General features: G+C 33.3%; 3 protein-coding genes across 3 annotated transcripts in view; 1 reads left to right on the top strand and 2 right to left on the bottom strand.

Annotated features, from left to right (window-relative positions):
• Positions 1-1,947: 1,947 nt before the first annotated feature.
• Positions 1,948-2,862, bottom strand: LOC113425639 (olfactory receptor 14C36-like). The gene has a single exon (XM_026687862.2). It carries the CDS (start codon positions 2,860-2,862, stop codon positions 1,948-1,950), a length of 915 nt encoding a protein of 304 aa, XP_026543647.1.
• Positions 2,863-10,579: 7,717 nt separating this feature from the next.
• LOC113425636 (olfactory receptor 14J1-like) lies at positions 10,580-11,494 on the bottom strand. Its single transcript, XM_026687860.1, has one exon. It carries the CDS (start codon positions 11,492-11,494, stop codon positions 10,580-10,582), a length of 915 nt encoding a protein of 304 aa, XP_026543645.1.
• A 7,886-nt stretch (positions 11,495-19,380) lies between these two features.
• Positions 19,381-22,063, top strand: part of LOC113425608 (olfactory receptor 14J1-like) — a 6,892-nt gene continuing 4,209 nt past the window's right edge. Inside the window, exons 1-2 of the mRNA XM_026687834.2 lie at positions 19,381-19,403; positions 19,974-20,864. Coding sequence (XP_026543619.2) covers positions 20,056-20,864 — 809 coding nt within the window. The 5' untranslated portion in view covers positions 19,381-19,403; positions 19,974-20,055. The remainder of the gene's footprint in view (positions 19,404-19,973; positions 20,865-22,063) is intronic.

Raw genomic sequence — 22,063 nt, 5'->3', positions numbered from 1 at the left:
TAAATGATAACACTTCCACAGGAACAGATAACAGACAAAGAGAGATTCAACCTGGAAAAAAGGAGAAACTTTCTGACAGTGAGAACAATAAACCAATGGAACAACTTGCCCTCAGAAGTTGTGGGAGCGCCATCACTTGAGACCTTCAAGAAGAGATTGGACTGCCATTTGTCAGAAATGATGTAGGGTCTCCTGCTTGGGTGGGAGGTTGGACTAGATGATCTTAAAGATCCCTTCTAACTCTGATTATCTGTTATCTGGATTTTTTTTTAAATACTGTGGAAATGGGCAGAAAAAGGCTGTTAAATTGTAGATCAGAATATGCAAATTGTTTTTCCCTACATACTTTAGATGTTTCTCACTGTATTTGTAAATGTGTTTAAAAGTAATAAGCATAATATTATTTATTCATCCTATTTGTAGACATTTTTGGACATAATTTATTCTTTTGAGGATGTGAAACCTCTGTTAGCTTGTTTATTATATATTAACTTTTATGCTGCATTTATCACTGATGTAACTCTAGACTGTTTATATTACAGGGATAATACACAGAGAGAGAGAGACAGACAGAGAGAGAGAGAGAGAGAGAGAGAGACTGAAAATGATGATAAATACAGATTTGTCATAATTATAAAAACGCAAAATGTGCTATTAAGGAAGCGATCACTTCATACTGCTACAGATTCCACTGAAAGAGCCAAGATTTATTTCATCTGATAAATCACAACAGCGTTAAGATCTCAACAGGACAGAAGAGAGAACTGTGTAAAGAAAATCTTAACTCCTTTATGAAAAATATATTTCTTTATTGAATCCCTTCCCCAAGATTCATTCCTTGATTTTAATCAAGAACTATCCATGGAATTATTATTCTCTTTATCACCTCTAATCAAAGTTAAATACTCTGTTACAGGTTAGGCATAATTCCATCACTTTGTGTTGGGATTTTTTTTGGGGGGGGGACACAAATTAAAAGTTAAGTGGAATAGTATGTTAATTAGGATTAGAATTAAGGTTAGGGTTGAATTATTTTTATCAAATAGTTCAAACAACTAAAAATATGACTCTTAAATCAAAGATTATTTCATTTCCAATGGCAGAATAAAATCATTTCAAATGGTTTTGTTTATTTCCAGGATGAATTTAGAAAATTAGACATTAAAGACTTGTGATTTAGACTTGTGATTTTTAAAATATTTATCTTTCTTCCTAGGTAGTGGGAGAAAAGAACTCATACAACATTTTAGGTCACTGATACAAGAACTTGTAGGAGTCCATAACATTATAGTAATGGAATAGCTCTTGTGATATAAGCAATATTTTAACTCTAATAAGGGTCCAAATAACAGAGGATATGGGGCATTGAGATATGTCCTCTCTGAATAAAAAATATTCTATTGGGGGGAAATATGGAGAGATAGAGATAGAGTTAGAGTTAGAGTTAGAGATAGAGTTAGAGATAGAGTTAGAGATACAGATAGAGATAGATAGAGATAGAGATAGAGATAGAGATAGAGATAGAGATGGAGACAGAGACAGAGTGGGGGGGGGGGTGTTTTTTGAAAGGCAACTGTTTTTCCTGAAGACGTTTCACTTCTTATCCAAGAAGCTTCTTCAGTTCACAACCATGAAGTGGATAACTTAGAATTTCCATAGATGAAGAGAGAGAGTGTGTGGGCATTTGTGTACACTGACTCACACACATATACACCCATATGAACATAAGACACACGGATACACATTCATATACATATATGCATAAAGAGAGATGTTTATTTCAAGTTTGCACACCACTCCAGAAAATTAATAAGATTTTATGAAATATCTATGCATGTCTTGCAGTTATCACTGAAATTAAATTTGACATCAGTTTCCTAATATAGAAGATACATAATGACAGATTCATAGCTACACCTAATTGAACAAGATATTCTTAAAAGAATCTCAGAAATGTAACAGCTTTGATAGAGCATTTTTAATTTCTTTATTTCTCAAGCTATAAATCAATGGATTTAGCAAGGATGGAATAATGGAGTATGCTATAGTGATTGCCAAATCCAGATGGGAAGGTTTCTGAGGTGGGCTTCTAAGATAAGCAAAACTGACAATAGTTACAAATACAAAGAAAACAGTGACATGTGGTAGACAGGTGGACAATGCCTTTTTCCTCGCTTGAACAGAAGGAATTCTCAAGACAGCAGACAAGATCTGTATGTAAGTAGCAACAATGAAAATAAGGATGCCAACCCCAGTTAGAGCACTAAATATGAGGGCTCCAATTTCAGCTAGGAACAAATCAGAGCAAGCCAGCTTAAGTAACTGTGGGATTTCACAGAAGAACTGATTGACAACGTTGGAACAGAAAGGTGATGCAAAAGTGCCACCAGTATGTAACCCTCCATAGAGGAAACCAGCAATCCATACACTTCCAACCATTTGCATGCAAACTCTTCTATTCATTATCAGTTCATATTGCAAAGGGTTGCAGATGGCAACATAGCGATCATAGGCCATGACTGTAAGAAGGGCAACATCACATCCTACAAAGGAGATAAAGAAAAGGACTTGAGCAACACATCCAGAATAAGAAATGTATTGGTTGTTCAATACATAATTGAGCATAATTTTTGGGATAAGCGCTGAGACAGAAGCAATGTCCTGGATGGCCAAATTCATTAGAAAGAAGTACATGGGTGTGTGGAGACGGTAATCAAAAACCACTGCAAAGATTATAAGAATATTCCCTGTTAGGGTCATTAAATATAAAGTCAGAAATAAACAGAAATGTGCAATTCGCAGTTCTCGGACTGCTGAGAATTCAAGGAGCAGAAATTCAGTGATGAATGATTGATTTGCCATTTCTTAAAATTCATTACCAAGAGTGATTGAATCAACTGTAAGAAAACAAAAAGATAAATATTAAAATCACAATCTCTTATAAAATAACAATTGCATTTGTACATGAATACTTCTGATGATGGAGGAAACATGAAAAAAGTTATAAAATGTGTATTGGAGGTTGATTTTCAAAGAATGTTTTCAATATTTTTATGCAAGATCAGATATATGTGTGAATAAGGATTATAAAATAATTAACAATATTTTCTGAATCAGAAATTACATTTTGTTAAGAAAAAATGTAGAAAATTCTAGAATCTGTAACCTCCTTGATCTAACACAATCATGTAGAGAAGTATTATTTCAACTACATTAATAATTATTGTAAATATTGTACAGTATATGGGAAATGTATGTAATAGAAAAAAGAAATGAATTCAATTAAAATATATAAAAATATTTTTTAAAAAACTATAAAGCAATGGGAAATATTATTCTGGAGCTTTGTATATGTTTATGTAGCTAGGTAGATAACTACCCATCTGAATTTCAATGCTAAAATGTACATATCTGCATAATCATAAATTTTCTCTGTTTTTGATTTTATGTCAGGCCTTTTTTCTTCATTTGTTTCTCATTGTTATTTAAGTTGGTTATTTTGTGGGAAGGGAAGGGGATATCATTGAGATCTATTGAGGATAACAATCTTACTACTTAATTGTACTCTATGGTAAAATGTTTTGACATTCCATAACATTCTTACTTTGTCCAGAATTGCCCAGAGTCATCAGCACAGCTACAGAGTACAAATAATTGGGCAGGAGACTGTATTTGTTTGGGGATATTTATTTGACATAATAAATCCTATATATATAGATTAGGTATAACATATGTCCTCATCAAAGATAATGAAATAATCTACAGAAAGACTCCACACAAGTATATCAGATGTTAATGGTATATAAATTAAAATATTTTATAAACAATTGAGTACGAAGTTATTTTCATTCTGTTCTAAGAAAAATAACCAGTTTATCAGTAAAATTATTAAAACATAAATCTTACTTTCTCTCTTCTTATATTTTATTTTCAGATGGAATTTTCTTCTCTAGCTTTCTATTTCAAAGCAATGGATTCTGTTGCTCACTTATGAAGCCTTATGTGCTACATACAATCCCCTCCTCTCCTTTTTTTCCTTCAAACAGTCAAATTTGTCTATCAAGTGGTTACTATGGGACACATATTATTATAAATATAAGTGTTATGTTTGTCAAAACCTGTTCTTAATAGTTCATCAGAGCCCAAAACTTTATTCCTGGAAGATTCATTCAGAAAGTTAATGCAAATTAATAATGAGAGCAGAGATAGAAATGTTTACTTTCTGGTTGATGTGTCTGCTAATTACAATTTTCAAATAACTGTCTGTATTAGCTCAAATATTACAAAAAGATAAAACTGAACAAAAATGTCTCCTCAACTATAACCTTTTAAACGTACCAAAAGCACTTAAAACATCAAAATGTACAAAGTAATACATTGTAATTTTTTTAGAAGGAAAATGTTGCTTTTTTAGAAAGAAAATGTTGCTTAACTCACCTGTTCTGAACCACAGGCATATCTTTGGATATAAATCTAGTGTATTGCAAATGACCATGACTCTGCAACAGTCACATTGTGACAGTATAATAAATGCTCCATTCCTTTTATTTGTGCATTGCCACATCATATTTTATTGCCTTTTTTTCAACCACCTTTTTTTCTACCCATCCAACCAGATCAAATAAAATGGGCATGCTGCAAATCCCATCACCAGAGAATGTCCTTTATGGAGCCTAGAAGGCCATTTCTTTCTGCAGCAACTCTTGCTTTGTGGAAACATCTTCCCTTTGGAGATTAGAATGGCCCCAATACCATTAGCCTTCCTTAAAGTTTTAAAAACCTGGCTATGCTCTGGAGTCTAGGGTACTACATGGCCCCACTGCTAACTATATTAACAGGCCAGATATCTTGCTTTGTAGGTAGTCAGATATTTTTTGTTTTAATGCCTTTTGCTGTTTTTATTATTTTAAAATGTTTTTAAGATTTTAATTGTAATAAGTTAATTTTGAATTGTGAGTCACCCAGAGTTGTTTGCTGAGATATGCAGCTATAGAAAAATAAAATAAATTAATAAATAATTAAAATATACAAAAGTCATGGAACTTTTGCACAGTGGTGTGACATAATCATCACTGCTATGAAAGCTTTGGACCCTGCATATGGATCTATTTTATTTAATTTCAGATGCTGATTTATCTTGGAAGCAGATGATGCAACTGAAAAAAGCATAAAATTAGGTTCCTGTAATTTTTATGCAATATTTAATTTCAAACAAAAGAAAACAATGATGTGATAGAAAATTTGCATTGAAAATATTTAAAATTGTAAATAGAAATTTATGTTTTAATGAGTACATATAGCTTTATATTACTTCCAAAAACTTAGTTTGTGTATTTAATACAAAAAAGACCTGGATGAACAGTGCTTATGAAAGTATGCTGGTGAAAAGCCAATCTGGAAGCCAAAGATTTTTAGCCATCCACACAACTTTTTTTAAAAGCAATAAGCATCCTGACTCATGTCATATATTAATGTGAAAAAATAGTTTAAAATCAAACTCATTTCTGAAAAATGCACATCATCCAAATACAGGTAATCCTCAACTTACAACAGTTCATTTGTGACTGTTCATAGTTACAATAGCAATGAAAAAAGTGATCACTATTTTTATACTTATGACCATTACAGCATTTCCATGGTCACATGATCAAAATTCAGGAACTTGGCAATTGATTCATATTTATAATGGTTACAGTTACCCAGGGTCATGTGATTACATTTTGCAACTTCTGACAGGCAAAGTCAATGGGAAAACCAGATTCATTTAACAACCATATTACTAATCTAACAACTGCAGTTATTCACAACTACAACGAGGAAGATTATAAAATGGAGCAAAATTCACTTAGCAAATGTGTTGCTTAGTTATAGAAATTGTGGCTGTAATTCAAGACTACCTATAAACTAAGATACACAAGATAATTTTTTAAATAAAAAATTAATAATTTTAAATCCCTCAGAAAAAAAAGAAGGGCCCCAAACCTTCAAAGTAAAATTTTTGCCCATGTAATCAAAGCTTATAGTTTTTTTTTATGTGTGTTGCAAGTTCAATCTTGATCTTTGAGTCCCTAATGGGTGTCCCTGGTTTGACTTCTGGTGAACATGATATATGTAGGAAGTTTTCTTTAAAAATGTAAAAAAGTATTTTTCCATTGCCAATGTCCTCTTCCTTCTCCTTCTTTTGCACCACCATCACAATCTTGGTGTGTGTGTGTGTGTGTGTATTATACAATATATAGCTACTAATATTATATTAGTAAATATTTATGCTTGGGTGAAGGGCCACAAGATTGTGATGGTGGTGCAGAAGGAGGGGAAGGAAGAGGACATTGGAAAAATACTTCTTACAATTTTAAAGAAAACTCCCTACATATATCATGTTTACCAGAGGTCAAACCAGGGACACCCATTGGGGACTCAAAAGTGAAAATTGAACAGGCAACACACATAAAAAAACTATAAGCTTTGATTACATGAGCAAAAAATTGAATATGTAGTCAAAACAACAAAAACAATTATGCAATTTGCTTTTGTGTTTGAACTGAAATTAACTTGTGCTCCAATATTTGTGGGGCTCCTATTTAGATGAAGGGTAAATCTATTTTCCAAAGCACCAAAAGGCAAGACAAGAAACAATAGATGGAAACTAATCAAGGAGAGAAGAAACTTAGAACTAAGGATAAATTTCCTAAAGGTAAGATCAATTAACCAATGCAATAGCTTGCTTTCAAAAATTGTGGATGCACTATCACTAGAGGCTTTCAAAAAGAGATTGGATAACTGGACAACCATTTGTCTGAAATGGTGTAGGTCTGCTCAAGAAGGGGATTGGACTAGAAGTCATCCAAGAATGAAGTTATCCTATCCTATCCTAGTCTATCTAGTCTGAAAAATTAGCATATTATTTGCCATGCAGATTGAAAGCAGTATGAATAAAGCTGTAACCAAATTTTCACACATATACATGGATCTAAAGTAAATTAGACTCTTGAGAAATGAGCTCCCTGAGGAAAATTACAAACATTCCATAGATAAACCTCTGTTTTATCTAACCCCTTTGCATCAAAAATATTGTTTGATGAGCATTTCATTGCAGCATAAATACTGCCAAAGGTATATGGAAATAGTCTAGGTTAAACCTCTTATTATGACATCTGAAATAAAAAAGCAGAATGGAAAATAAGTCAAGAGTTAGTGAATTCCTTCTACATGGATTCCCTGACACTGAAGAACTCCGGATAATTCATATTGTTGTTTTTTAAATAATTTATTTGGTAGCTTTTATTGAAAATCTCACCATTGTCATTGTCATTGTTTATAGCCATCAACTCCATTCACCCATGTATTTTTTTCTTATCAATCTATCCTTACAAGATCTTGGCTCCTTCTCAGTCACAGTTCCAAAGTCCATGTAAATTCCTTGATGAACACTGAAGCCATTTCTTACTTATTTATTTATATTTATTTATTTATTTGATTTGTCAATCGCTTACAAGATAATAGGTATAAGTATATACATAGTTATGAATACATGAAATGGGTACATATAAGAAAAATAAAAGAAACAATAGGACAGGGATGGTAGGCATGTTGGTGTGCTTATACATGCCCCCTACAGACCTCTTAGGAAAGGAGTGAGGTCAGTAGTAGACAGTCTAAGGTTAAAGTTTTGTGGGTTTGGGGAAGAAACCACAGATAGAGTATTCCAGACATTGACCACTCTGTTGCTGAAGTCGTATTTCCTGCAATCAAGTTTGGTGTGATTAACCTTGAGTTTGTATCTATTTTTTGCTCTTGTATTGTTTTGGTTGAAGCTGAAGTATTCATTGACAGGTAGGACATTGCAATGTATTATTTTATATACTAAGATTGGATGGAAGGCAGCATAGTTCTAGGTTTTCTAGGTCTAGCATTTCAAGTCTGGTGGCATAAGGTATTCTGCAACGAGTAGAGGAGTGGAGAACTCTTCTTGTGAAATATTTCTGGACTTTCTCAACTGTGCTAATATCAGATACATAATGTGGGTTCCAGACTGATGAGCTGTATTCGAGTATTGGTCTAGCAAATGTTTTGCATGCTCTAGTTAGTAATGTGATATTACTAGAGAAAAAGCTACATAGGATTAGGTTAACAACTCTTAATGCCTTTTTGGCTATGTAGTTCAGTACTGCTAACTATCAGTTGCCTGAACTTTGACAATTCAAATCCCACCAGGCTCAAGGTTGACTCAGCCTTCCATCCTCCCAAGGTGGGTAAAATGAGTACCCAGATTGTTGGGGACAATATGCTGACTCTGTAAAACTGCTTAGAGAAGGCTGTAAAGCACTATATGTGTCTAAGTGCTATTGTTATTATGTGTTATAGGATTTTCAAATTCAATCAACATTTTCAATGTTTCCCCTTTTTGCATAATTCTTTTGTTTAAATTATAGTATTGGAATGAATTAAAAGTAGAAAAAGTATTGCAAATTAAGAAACAGACTATGAATTACCTTGTTAAAGATAACATTAGAGCCTCTTAATCAACATACAATTTATGGTTCATCTGCATTCATTTTGCACATCAGTGTTTCAGTTTTTCCTTTTTTTTAAAATTTTGTTTTGTCTTTGTTGATTCAGTAACATGACACCAAATCATAATGTTTTATGAGTTCAATCAATGTTATTAAACAATCATTAAATTTAGTGCTTGTTGATACAATATTGTTAGCAAATAATTTCAATTTATGTTCATTTACCGATCCTACTGGGTTAAAAAGTGTAGGCATACTTCTATCATTTTCTGACATGCTTCCTAGCTTGTGGGAGCTAGGAAGCATGGCAGCCCCTGCCCTATGAAACATTATTCCCCTTGAATTTTGGCAGACCTCTATATCTCCTACTCATCTGAAAAGCTCTAAAGACCTGCCTTTTCCACTAAGGGCTGAGTTAGGATGAGTAATGTCTGCATGTCAAAAGCTTAACTTACCACTATGTTTTTGTTTCTAATGTTGATGGTTTTAGTGGCTTTTATATGGTTTTTATGTTGTTTTTAAGTTTTGATTGAGAGCCTCCCAGAATTTGGTACAAGGTGTTCAGATATACAAAAGTCTTAAGTCAATAAAAAAATAATAATGGTGAGATTCTATTTTCTTGTTGTATTTGAATTTCTAGCAGTTCTAATGCTTAGTGGAGACAGATTGCATTGCTATGCAGGAAAACTATTCATAACAATTTTAGGGTTTTTTCCCCCTCTGGAAACATCAATTTGAAAAAGTATGGCCACAGTCCATTATTTTATAACAAAATAAAACAAAAAACAAAACAAAAAATCCTTGCAAAAGGATTAAAAAGATAAAGATTAAATTAAAAAGATAAAAGATACAGATGGATACTCCATTTTGTCCAGTGGTTACTGGGATACTTTGATGCTTTTGTATACACCTTAGATAAACCAATGAAGAAAGAAAAGTTTTTATCTGTAATGGAAAAAGACATAAAAGATTATAACTTGGACCAACTGATTGGTTTTTTCTTATTTTCAGTTAATATTAGGGAACTGAATAATCTTAATATTTAGATAGAAAAATATATAAATAGATAGATGGCTAGATACAGATAGGTGATGGACAGACATACAGACAGATAATAGATGATTGTTTTATACACACACACACACACACACACACACACACACTGTAAATATAGATGATCTTATAGATAAATATAGGTAGTGATAGAGAGATAGAGAGAGAGAGATGGGAAAGATATAGAGATGACAGAGATGATAAATTAGATAGATAGATAGATAGATAGATAGATAGATAGATAGATAGATAGATAGATAGATAGATAGACAGACAGACAGACAGACAGACAGACAGACAGACAGAACCAAGCAAAACATCTTTGTCAAAGAGCTCATATTATCCAATCCACAGATTGTTTCATTTCAAATAGCAAAATAGCATGTGCCTTGTTCTGACTTTGTTTATCACAAGGAGAGTTTAGGAAATTAGTCATTAAAAGCTTTCTGATTTAGATTTGTGATTTGTGATTTTTTTTGTCTTTCTTCCTGGGTAGTGGGAGAAGAGAGGTCTTGCATCACTTTTATTGGTTTAATAAACTGTAGGTTTATTTATGAGATTATTATAATGAGACAACTCATATGTTATAAGCAATATTTTAGCTCAACCAAGGATTCAAATAATTTACTCACTGAGAGGAAATGGGAGCATTGAGATATTTCCTCTGAAAAAAATCTATCCTATTGGGGAACAATCCGAAAAGTGTATGTATGTATACACACAGAGAGAGCGGGGAGGGAGGGAGGGAGTGGGACAGAGGGAGGGAGGGGGAGGGAAAGAGAGAGACATATGCATATACATATATGTACATATACATTTTAAGAGAGGTTTATTTCCAGCATGCAACACTCTTCAATAATTAATACTTTTATGAAAGTTTTATCCATGTTTTTCTACATATATCTGACAGTTATTGCTGAAATTAACATTTGACATCAGTTCCCTAATAAAATGGCTATACAATCATAGATTCATAGCTACACCTACATAAACAAAATATTCTTAGAAGAATCTCAGAAATGTAACAGCTTTGATAGAGCATTTTTAATTTCTTTATTTCTCAGGCTATAGATTAATGGATTTAGCATGGGTGGAATAATGGAGTACATTATAGTAATTGCCAAATCCATATGGGAAGGTTTCTGAGGTGGGGATCTAAGATAAGCAAAGCACACAACAGTTGCAAATACAGAGAAAACAGTGACATGGGGTAGACAGGTGGACAATGCCTTTTTCCTCGCTTGAACAGAAGGAATTCTCAGAACAGCAGAGAAGATTTGCACATAGGTAGCAACAATGAAGATAAGGATGCCAACCACAACTAGAGAACTAAAAATTAGAGCTCCAATTTCAGCTAGGAATAAATCAGAGCAAGCCAGCTTAAGTAACTGTGGGATTTCACAGAAGAATTGATTGACAACATTGGAACAGAAAGGTGATGCAAAAGTGCCACCAGTATGCAATCCTCCATAGAGGAAACCAGCAATCCATACACTTCCAACCATTTGCATGCAAACTCTTCTATTCATTATCAGTTCATATTGCAAAGGGTTGCAGATGGCAACATAGCGATCATAGGCCATGACTGTAAGAAGTGCAACATCACATCCTACAAAGGAGATAAAGAAAAGGACTTGAGCAACACATCCAGAATAAGAAATGTATTGGTTGTTCAATACATAATTGAGCATAATTTTTGGGATAAGCGCTGAGACAGAAGCAATGTCCTGGATGGCCAAATTCATTAGAAAGAAGTACATGGGTGTGTGGAGACGGTAATCAAAAACCACTGCAAAGATTATAAGAATATTCCCTGTTAGGGTCATTAAATATAAAGTCAGAAATAAACAGAAATGTGCAATTTGCAGTTCTCGGACTGCTGAGAATTCAAGGAGCAGAAATTCAGTGATGAATGATTGATTTGCCATTTCTTAAAATTCATTACCAAGAGTGATTGCATCAGCTGAAAGAAAACAAAAAGATAAATATTAAAATCACAACTTCTTATAAAATAACATTTGCATTTGAATATGAATACTTCTGATGATGGAGGAAACATGAAAAAGTTATAAAATGTGTATTGGAGGTTGATTATCAAAGAATATTTTCAAGATTTTTATCAACACATGAGATGAATATGTGATTAAAGAATATCTCAGCAAGTAAAATTGAATAATTAGCAATATTTTCTAATCAAAAATTACATGTTGTTAAGAAGAAAATGCTGAAAATGCTAGAATCTGTCACCTCCTTGACCTAACACAATTAAATATTGTATAATATATGGGATCATTTTTCATTCTGAAAGGAGAGAATAAGAGAAAGAAATTAACTGAATTAAAATATATAAGAATATCAAATAAAACTATAAAACAATGAGAATTATCATTTTGAATTTCTGTATATGTTTTCCTAGGTAACTAGATACCTGCCTATCTGACTGCAAATGCTAGAATGTATATGTGTATATAATCATAAATTTTCTCTATGTTTTTGAATGCACTTCACACCTTGTTTTTTGTTCATTTAAGTTGTGCCCTTGATAAATTTGTGGGAAGGGGATATCATGAGATTCATTGAGGATAACAATCTTATTACTTAATTGTACTCTACTGTAATATATTATGACATTCCACAGTATTCTTCTCTGTCCAAAATTATTCAGTGTCCAACATAGATACACATTTATTTTACAGGCATCGGACAGGATATATTATTTGGTTGGTGGCATTTATTTGGCATGATAAACCTGTGTAGGTATATTAACTACATGGGCTCAATAGAGATAATGAAATATTTACAGAAATACTCTACAGAAATATATTAGGTGTGGATGGTATATAAATACATTATTTAAATATTTTATAAACAACTGAGTACATAATAAATTCCATTCTGTTTTAAGAACAATATCCAGTATATCAGTAAAATTATGAAAACATACATCTCACTTTCTCTCTTCATATATTTTATTTCCAGATGAATTTCTTCTCTAGTTTTCGGTCCCTTCAAATCAATGTGTTCTTCTGGCCACTCATGAGGCCATATATGCTACACATCATCCTTTCCTCTTTTTTTCTCTTTCAGACAATCAAAAGGCTTTTCTGCACTTGTATATCAAGTGACAACTACGGGATATATATTATTATGAATAAAATATGTTTGTCAGAATTTGTTTCCAGTAGTTCAGCAGAGACTAAAATTTTTGTTCCTGGGGGATTCATTCTGAAAGTTAATGTGAATCAATGATGACAGCACAGAGAGGAAAGTTTACTTTCTGGTTGATGCATGTTGATGCAAATTCTTTTCGCTGATGATGTAAAGCTATTCAACACCACTGACAATGCTGTTACCCTTCAAAAAGACCTCAACTATGTGTCAGAATGGTCAAACAAATGGCAACTTCAAATCTCAACAAATAAATGCTCTATCTTACATATTGGCAAAAAAAATCAAAAAATAAAATACAAGCTGAATAGTCAAGACCTTGTTGATGACAAAAACTTTGTCAAGGTCCTTGGAGTACTCATCTCAATTGATCTAAGTGCTAGAGCCCACTGTAACTACAAAAAGCCCTTAAAAGAGTTGTTAACCTAATCCTGCATAGCTTTTTCCCCGGTAATATCACTCTACTAACTAGAGCATATAAAACATTTGCTAGACCAATACTCGAATACAGCTCATCAGTCTGGAAACCGCATTACATATCTGATATTAATACAATTGAGAAAGTCCAGAAATATTTTACAAGAAGAATCCTCCATTCCTCTACTCATAGCAGAATACCTTATTCCACCAGACTTGAAATTTTAGACCTAGACAACCTAGAACTATGCTGTCTTCGGTTCGATCTAAGTATAGTACATAAAATTATATATTGCAATATCCTACATATCAATGAATACTTCAGTTTCAACCAAAACAATACAAGACGACAAAATAGATACAAACTAAAGATAAACTGCACCAAACTTGATTGCAGGAAATACGACTTCAGCAACAGAGTAGTCAATGTCTGGAATACTCCACCTGACTCTGTGGTTTCTTCCCCAAACCCCAAAATCTTCAACATTAGACTGTCTACTATTGACCTCACCCTTTTCCTAAGAGGTCTGTAGAGGGCGTGCATAAGCACATCAAAACATGCCTACCATCCCTGTCCTATTGTTTCTTTTTTTTCTTATTTGTATCCATTTCATGTATTTATAACCATGTTTATACTTATACCTGTTATCTAATAATTGTTTGACAAAATAAATAAATAAATAAATAAAAAATGAATGTGTTAATTACAATTGTCAAACAATTGGATCTGTGTAAGCTGAAAGGATATTTAAAAAGTAAAACCGTACATCAAGTTCACCTCAACCATCAGGTTTGTAAGAGACCAAAAGTACTTAAATATTTAAAATGTAGAAAGTAACACATTGTGATTCACACACACATGCACATGCACATGAACACACACACGCACACACACACGCACACACACAATCAAAGAAATCTGAAAGGCCAATACATAACTTGATGCATACATTGAAAGAAGTCTGAACAAAGCTCTAAGTACATTTTTTCCCACTAACATGGACTTAGGGCTGCTAAAAAAAGCTGGGCTCAGTGCTAAACTAACACTGAAGATATTTAAAAGAGTAAATATGTTTCTCTCTCTGTGTGTGTGTTTGAATGGGTAGACATAGTGTTATATTATTTCAGAAAACCTGGCAGAAAATTTACCATCAAGATAAACAGTATTTATGAAGGATGCTGGTGGGGGGAAGGGTCAAATTAGGATCCAATAAAACATTTGTTCAGCCAAGGATATGTATTATACAGGGCAATATGAAAAAAATGATTTAAGAATTATCTATAGGGAATGACTATGGAAAATATACATGGTCCAAATCAACTAGATTTCACAAAATAAACTTGTTGATAAAGTAACCTTTTTTCAACCAAATGTTTATATTCATCCAGTGTATTATAGACTATTTTTCTTTGGGAAAAAAATCAATATTCTGCCTTATGTCATATAATAATGTGAAAACAACAAATATTTGAGAATTATCTGTAGGAGATGATTATGAAAAATGTACATCATCCAAATGCATTCAATACATAAAATACACTTTTTAAAAGAGTAGGTATTTTAATTCCTTCTGGCATAGGGGAGCAAATCAGACAAATTGAGGTAGAGACTTTGCCCATGTAATCAAAGGCCTATATTATTCTTTTTATTTATTTATTTTATTTATTTATTTGTCAATTGCTTATAAGATAATAGGGATAAGTATAAACATAATTACGAATACATGAAATGGATACATATAAGAAAAATAAAAAGAAACAATAGGACAGGGATGGTAGGCACGTTTGTGCACTTAAAGGGGTGAGGTCAATAGTAGACAGTTTAAGGTTAAAGTTTTTGGGGTTTGGGGAAGAAACCACAGAGAAAGGTAGAGTATTCCAGACATTGACCACTCCGTTGCTGAAGTTGTATTTCCTGAAATCAAGTTTGGTGCGCTTAACCTTGACTTTGTATCTATTGTGTGCTCTTGTATTGTTTTGGTTGAAGCTGAAGTATTCATTGACAGGTAGAACATTGCAATGTATGATTTTATATACTATACTTAGATTGAACCGAAAGCGGTGTAGTTCTAGATTTTCTAGGTCTAGAATTTCAAGTCTGGTGGCATAAGATATTCTGCAATGAGTAGAGGAGTGGAGAACTCTTCTTGTGAACTATTTCTGGACTTTCTCAATTGTGCTAATATCAGATACGTGATGTGAGTTCCAGACTGATGAGCTGTATTCGAGTATTGGTCTAGCAAATGTTTGTATGCTCTCGTTAGTAGTGTGATATTACCAGAGAAAAAGCTATGTAGGTTTAGGTTAACAACTCTTAATGCCTTTTTGGCTATGCAGTTACAGTGGGCTCTAGCACTTAGATCATGAGTACTTAGAGATGAGTACTCCAAGGTCCTTGACAGAGTTTGGATCATCAACAAGGTCTTGACTATTCAGCTTGTATTTTATTTTCTGATTATTATTTTTTGCCAATCACTGTTGTACCACCTGCAAACTTCATACTTTAACAAAGGGATCCTATAAGATGCAGTTGTTGGTATAGAGAGAGAAGAGAAGTGAAGAGAGCACACAGCCTGGGGGATGGGGGTGTTGTCATAATTGTATGGGTATCTGATACAATCCATTTACAAGTATGGTTAAGCATGGCTAGCTAAATCAGTTTAGATAGAAGAATATCTGGAATGATGGTATTTAATGCCAAACTGAAATCTATAAAAAGGACCTTTGCATAGGTCTTTGGAGATTCAAGATGTCATAGGATGTGGTGCAGAGCCATATTAATGGCTGCTGATCAGTGGTGGGATTCAATTTTTTTATTACCAGTTCTGTGGGCATTGCTTGGTGGGCTTGGTGTGGCTTGGTGGGCATGACAAGGGAAGGATACTGCAAAATTCCATTCCCTCCCCACCCCACTAACCTGATTTCTAGCTCCGTTCTCCTGTGCAGGGCAACAGAAGAAGACCCAATCAGCTGGGACTTGGGAGGCAGAAAATAGATGGGGACGAGCCAATCAGAGGCAGTATTTGCTGGTTCTGCAAACTACTCAAAATTTCCACTACTGGTTCTCCAGAACTGGTCAGAACCTGCTGAATACCACCTCTGTTGCTGATTTATTTGCTCAGTAGGCAAATTGCAAAATATCTAACAGTGGATCTGTGATGGTTTTCAGGGGGGGCAGCACAAACCTTTCAAAGGTGGGCCAGCATGAACTTTTCAAAACTACAGTTGTCAGAGCAACTAGTCTGTAGTCATTCAGCTCCTTGATGGAGGGTTTCTTTGGCATCAGGATGATAGAAGAGCATTTGAAGCAAGAAGGAATGTAACATATCTTTAGTGATTTATTAAAGATGCGGGTGAAGATGAGGGCCAGTTGGTCAGCATAAGCTTTCAAGGAAGAAGGAGTTATCTTGTCTGGGCCTTGTGCTTTTCCAGGCTTTTGTCTGTGAAATAGATCTCACACATCTTTTTCTGTGATGACCAGAGATTGGGGGCTCAAAGGGATGGGGTCAGTTGGAGGACACTTGGCTGTTGTTTACCTTATGTACCTTATGTTGAAAGAAATATCCTTCTGGGTTCAGTTCCAAGTGGGGAAAAAGACACTGGAAACATATTTGGAAAGATGGTTTAATAGTGGACAGCAGGACCACATGGCTTGGAGCTCCAAAGTGAAAAAGAAAGGATGATCACATACTTCAAGATGAGAAGGTCAAGAAGGGATGACCAAGATGCTGAGACACCCTTATATAACCTCTGTTAGGCCCCACCTTGGTGTTTCCTATTCCTGTGTAAGAAATATTGGCTGTCAGACTCCCAGGGGTGGGGGTCTTAGCTAACTTTGTAGGCTTTGTCTGGACCACGTGGCTTCACCTGAGTGTTGGCTGATACAGTCTTCCGAGGTCAGATGGGAGAAGGGTAGACCCTTTATTATGTAGAATACTCTGGCCTAGGCCTTAATGGCCCATTATCACAGGGTGGGGGTGAGTTTCTGCTTCTCTGAGTTTCTACTTTACTCTTTTTAGGGGAAATATTCTGCCTTTTTAATATTTCCCAGGATATTTCATTTTTCTAGAAGAAGTGTAGTCTACACTTAAATGGAGATGATGGCGATAGTTGACAGTGGTTTCCTCTCAAACCTAGAGTAAAATACAGTCATGTCATCTGCCACTTGTCAATTCCCTTCAGCATGGAAAGGCAGTTTGCTGTAATCACTGATATTTTTAAGAGTTTTCCATATATTTGTTGGTTCATTTTTTGAGAGCTGATTCCTCGGCTTTTCATAGTAGCTTATTTTTGCTGCTCTTATCTCTTTTGTTAATACATTTCTGACCTGATTATCCAGCATTTTATCTCCTTTCCTGTAGGCTTCCTCTCTGGCATAATGTAGCTCCTTGAGTTTAGCTGTGAATCAAGGCTTGTTGTTGCTCTGTATTTGTATTTGGTTGGCACACATAGGTCTTCACAACAACTAACATATGATGTTATGGTATCTGTGAGTTCATCCAAGTCTGCAAAGAAATCTTCAAAAATGTTCCAATCTATGCAATTAAGGCAAGACTGTAGCTTTAACTTTGCCTCCTCAGTTCATGGTTGGTTTTATGGTTTTAAGCAATTATTATTATTATTATTATTATTATTATTATTATTATTATTATTATTATTATTATTATTATTATTATTATTATTATTATTATTAATAATAATAATAACAACAACAACAACAACACAGACTGATAAAGTTTTGGAACACAACACCCTGGATATCATGATTGTGGAGAAGAAAAAAGTGTGGATCATCGACATTGTCATACCTGGTGACAGCAGAATCGACGAGAAGCAACTTGAAAAAATCACCAGATATCAGGACTTGAGAATTGAACTGAAGAGACTCTGGCATAAACTAGTGCAGGTGGTTCCAGTGGTACTCAGCACACTGGGTGCTGTGTCTAAAGACCTAGGCAAGCACTTGAAAACATTTGGCACTAACAAAATCACCATTGGTCAGCTGCAGAAGGCTACCTTACTGGGATCTGCTCGCATTATCCGCCGATATATCACGCAATCCTAAACACTTGGGAAGTGTTCAACTAGTGATTTGTGATACGAAACCCAGCATAGTTATCTCATTTGTTGTGTACATTGTTGTTTTTTGTGAATAATAATAATAATAATAATAATAATAATAATAATAATAATAATAATAATAATAATAATAATAATAATAATAATAATAATAATAATAATATTCCATTGAATTTTCACGATCAGCCCTCCCAGTGTAGTTACTGTCTATCCAAAAAATGGGGTATTATCAACCTCTACTTTTATTATTTATTCCCCATTGTATTTTTGTGTGTCTGTGTGTATTAAAACTGTAAAAATAATTAGTTATTTTAAACTGAAGAAAACATTGCATTTGTATGTGTGTGTGTGTGTGTATGTATGTGTGTATATGTGTGTGTGTATATGTATGTGTATATATGTATACACATATGTGTGTATATGTATGTATGGGTGTATTTATATATAACAAAATGCATATAAAGTTATATATGAATAGGACAATGTTGATATATATATATATATATATATATATATATATGTATATATATATATATATATATATAGATAGATAGATAGATAGATAGATAGATAGATAGATAGATAGATAGATAGATAGATAGATAGATAGATAGATATCAACATTTTCTCAGTTTATAACTGTAACTGTTTTCAACAACCTAACCCATAACTGGAAAGAAGCTAATGTAACCTAAAACACTTTCAAATGGCACAATTTTAGATTTCTATTATACAAAAACTCACAGAGAATGTGTTAATGTTCAACTATTTTGATGCATCCTCTTCAGTTATCAGTTTTGCAAATTAGAATATCATTGATTTCATCCTCTGCAGAATTCTTCAGCTAGAGTAATATAGACCTTTGGGACAGGTCCCAAAGAATATAGTAAAAAATATGCTCTATTGTGGCCATACTGTGATGTGGAAAATGGATAAATTCTTATTGATAGCTTAACAACATAAATTTGTATTGGTGGCAGCACAAAGACAATAGGGAAAAATCTTTTTGAATAAAGATGGTGAGTCATTCGTTTAATTTTATCTGGTCAGTATACTGTAGACTAAATTACCCTTTAAGTTTAAATCAAATCAGAACTTATCTATATGTTTTAATTTCATTAAGATCTTAATAAGATTTAGAAATGAAGGAAGTCTTTACAATTTTCATTCTATATTTCAAACGGTGGGACTAAGAAGCACTGATATTTCTTGCTTTGTAGAATTGTTAAATGCTAAAGATCATCCTTTAAATAGCAACTCCTACAACCACAATAAGGTGGCAATTTTAATAGATGTGAATGTTGCCAAAAGGGTATCAACTTAGCTAGTTATAATACTAGTGGAAGAGACAGGCAAAAAAAAAATTCATGAAGGAAAAAATTGTTTGCCTGCCTCTTCCACTAGTTCAGCCATTCTAGGAAGCAACTTTAAAATAAGTTCTATTTATTCATTCTATTTTATCATTTCATTCTATTTAACTTTTTATTCTATTTATGAAGATTTTGTCTTCACAAATTACCAAAAGGAGGTAAGCCCAGAGTACAAATGTCCTATATTGAAGAGTAAACAGATGATGTATCTTAGAATGTTTTTAGTCCATTTGCAAATAGAGATTTAATTTTATGGAAAACTGCTCAGCTCCTCATTAAATCCATTGGAAGTTAATTGAATAGAAAATATTTAACTTCACTACTTTCCCTCCCAGATATATCATGGTTCATGAACAAGAATGGAAAACAACACATCCATCTTTTTTCTTTTGCAATTTTCAAAGATTTGGGAGCTACAGGTTATATACACAACTTTGTTACTAATATTATATTTAATGACGGTAACAGGGAATCTTGTCATCATTTCTGCTGTTGTTTTTGACCACCATCTTCATATTCCCATGTACTTCTTCCTAATGAATTTAGCTTTGCAAGACATTGGTTCTGTTTCAGTTATCATTCCCAAAGCTGTTTTTAATTCTGTTACAAATACAAGGCATATTTCTTACTCAGGGTGTGTTGCTCAAGTCCTCTTGTTTGTCTTCTTCCTGGGCTCTGATGTTGCCTTGCTCACTGTCATGGCATATGATAGGTATGTTGCCATTTGCAATCCTCTACAATATGAAATGATAATGAACAGGAAGGCCTGCACCAAAATGATCTGCAGTGTGTGGATTGCCACTTTCCTCAATGCTACATTGCACACTACTAAAACATTTACTATTCCTCTGTGCTCTAATATTGTCAATCAGTTTTATTGTGAAATTCCTCATTTACTTAAGATTGCCTGCTCTGGTTTATATGTTACTGAAATTGGAGTTGTAGCATTTAGTGCTGTATTATCAACTGGGTGTTTTGTTTTTGTAATAGTTTCTTATGTAGAAATATTTTCAGCTGTTCTGAAAATTCCTTCTGTTCAAGGAAGGAAAAAGGCATTCTCCACTTGTGTGCCACACCTTAGTGTCTTCTCTATATTTTTGTTTACTGCCTCCTTTGCTTATCTAAGACCCATTTCTAATAGACCATCAAATCTTGATTTCATAATTACATTAATTTATTCCACACTTCCACCCATGCTGAATCCATTAATTTATAGCATGAGAAACAGGGATATCAAAGCTACTCTTTCAAAACTTCTTAGGCTGTGGTCATTTGGTCATTTGTGAACTTGGATGTACTTCTTTATTTGTGTTAATGGGAAAAAGAAAAAAGAGACAGAGGGACAAAAGTAAGCTATACATCCCATACACCCATTAAATAGCTTAGCTTAGCTTACATTGAAAAGGTGATGATGATATCTCTTTATACATTTTTGCTGGTCAAGTACAAGTACATCATTTTATAAAAGTTTTCTTTCAAACTATAATGTAAATTTTAGTTGTTTTGTCCATACATTATCCCATTTATCTAGAATTATATTAAACCCAATTTTTTCCCCATTTGCCAAAGGTTCTGATTTGAATCAGTTCTTTGGAACTTCCTTTCCACATTTCATGATAGGATTATGAACTAGCTATATTTTGGAGGATTTCCTAATCCTTTATTTGAAGAATTCCAAAATGTTTAAAAGCATTCTTTTTTTTTTTTTGAAAAAAAATTTTATTGTTTTTTTTTAGACAAACATAGACAAACACAACATAAAAACATCAAGCCATCTTCCACATATATACATAGAGTGTGGCGTTTGGTTTACAAATTGTTTTGTGCATTCACTTCATAGTCATCACTTACAATTTCATTGTATATGTTCTCATATTGTCAATCAAATATTACTAAATACATTAATATCGTTGTTAATCAATCATTTGACTATACTATTATTCATTCATGTTTTACCAAATAATCCATATTTTAGCTGATTTATTTTATGACAATTCATATTATCATCCCAAATCTATCCTATAATTATATTGTAGTTATGATAAAAATAATACATCTTTATATATTCCTTATATTCTAAAAATCTACAGATTTCATTACCATGTTTTATTGTCTAACCATTGATAAAATAAATCCCAAATCTTATAAAATTGTTTATCTTCTTGTTCTCTGATTTCAAATGTCAATCTACTCATTTCAGCACATTCCATTATTTTTTTGATAACTTCCTCCTGCGATGGTATTTTCTCATTTTTCCAGTTTTTAGCAAATACAATCCTAGCCGCTGTTAATACATTTACAATCAAATACTTCAATTCCTTACTGCATATTTCAGGTAAAATTCCCAATAAAAATATCTCTGGTTTCAAGTCTATGTGGTTTTTTGTCATTTTTTTCCAACCATGTGTGGATTTTAGTCCAATATCTTTTAGCATCCACACACGTCCACCACATATGGTAATA

Source organism: Notechis scutatus, chromosome Z (genome assembly GCF_049901735.1).
Source record: "Notechis scutatus isolate UNSWTSFEM ecotype Mainland chromosome Z, rNotScu1.2, whole genome shotgun sequence".
NCBI lineage: Eukaryota > Metazoa > Chordata > Lepidosauria > Squamata > Elapidae > Notechis > Notechis scutatus.
This window is presented reverse-complemented; position numbering and strand designations above follow the sequence as displayed.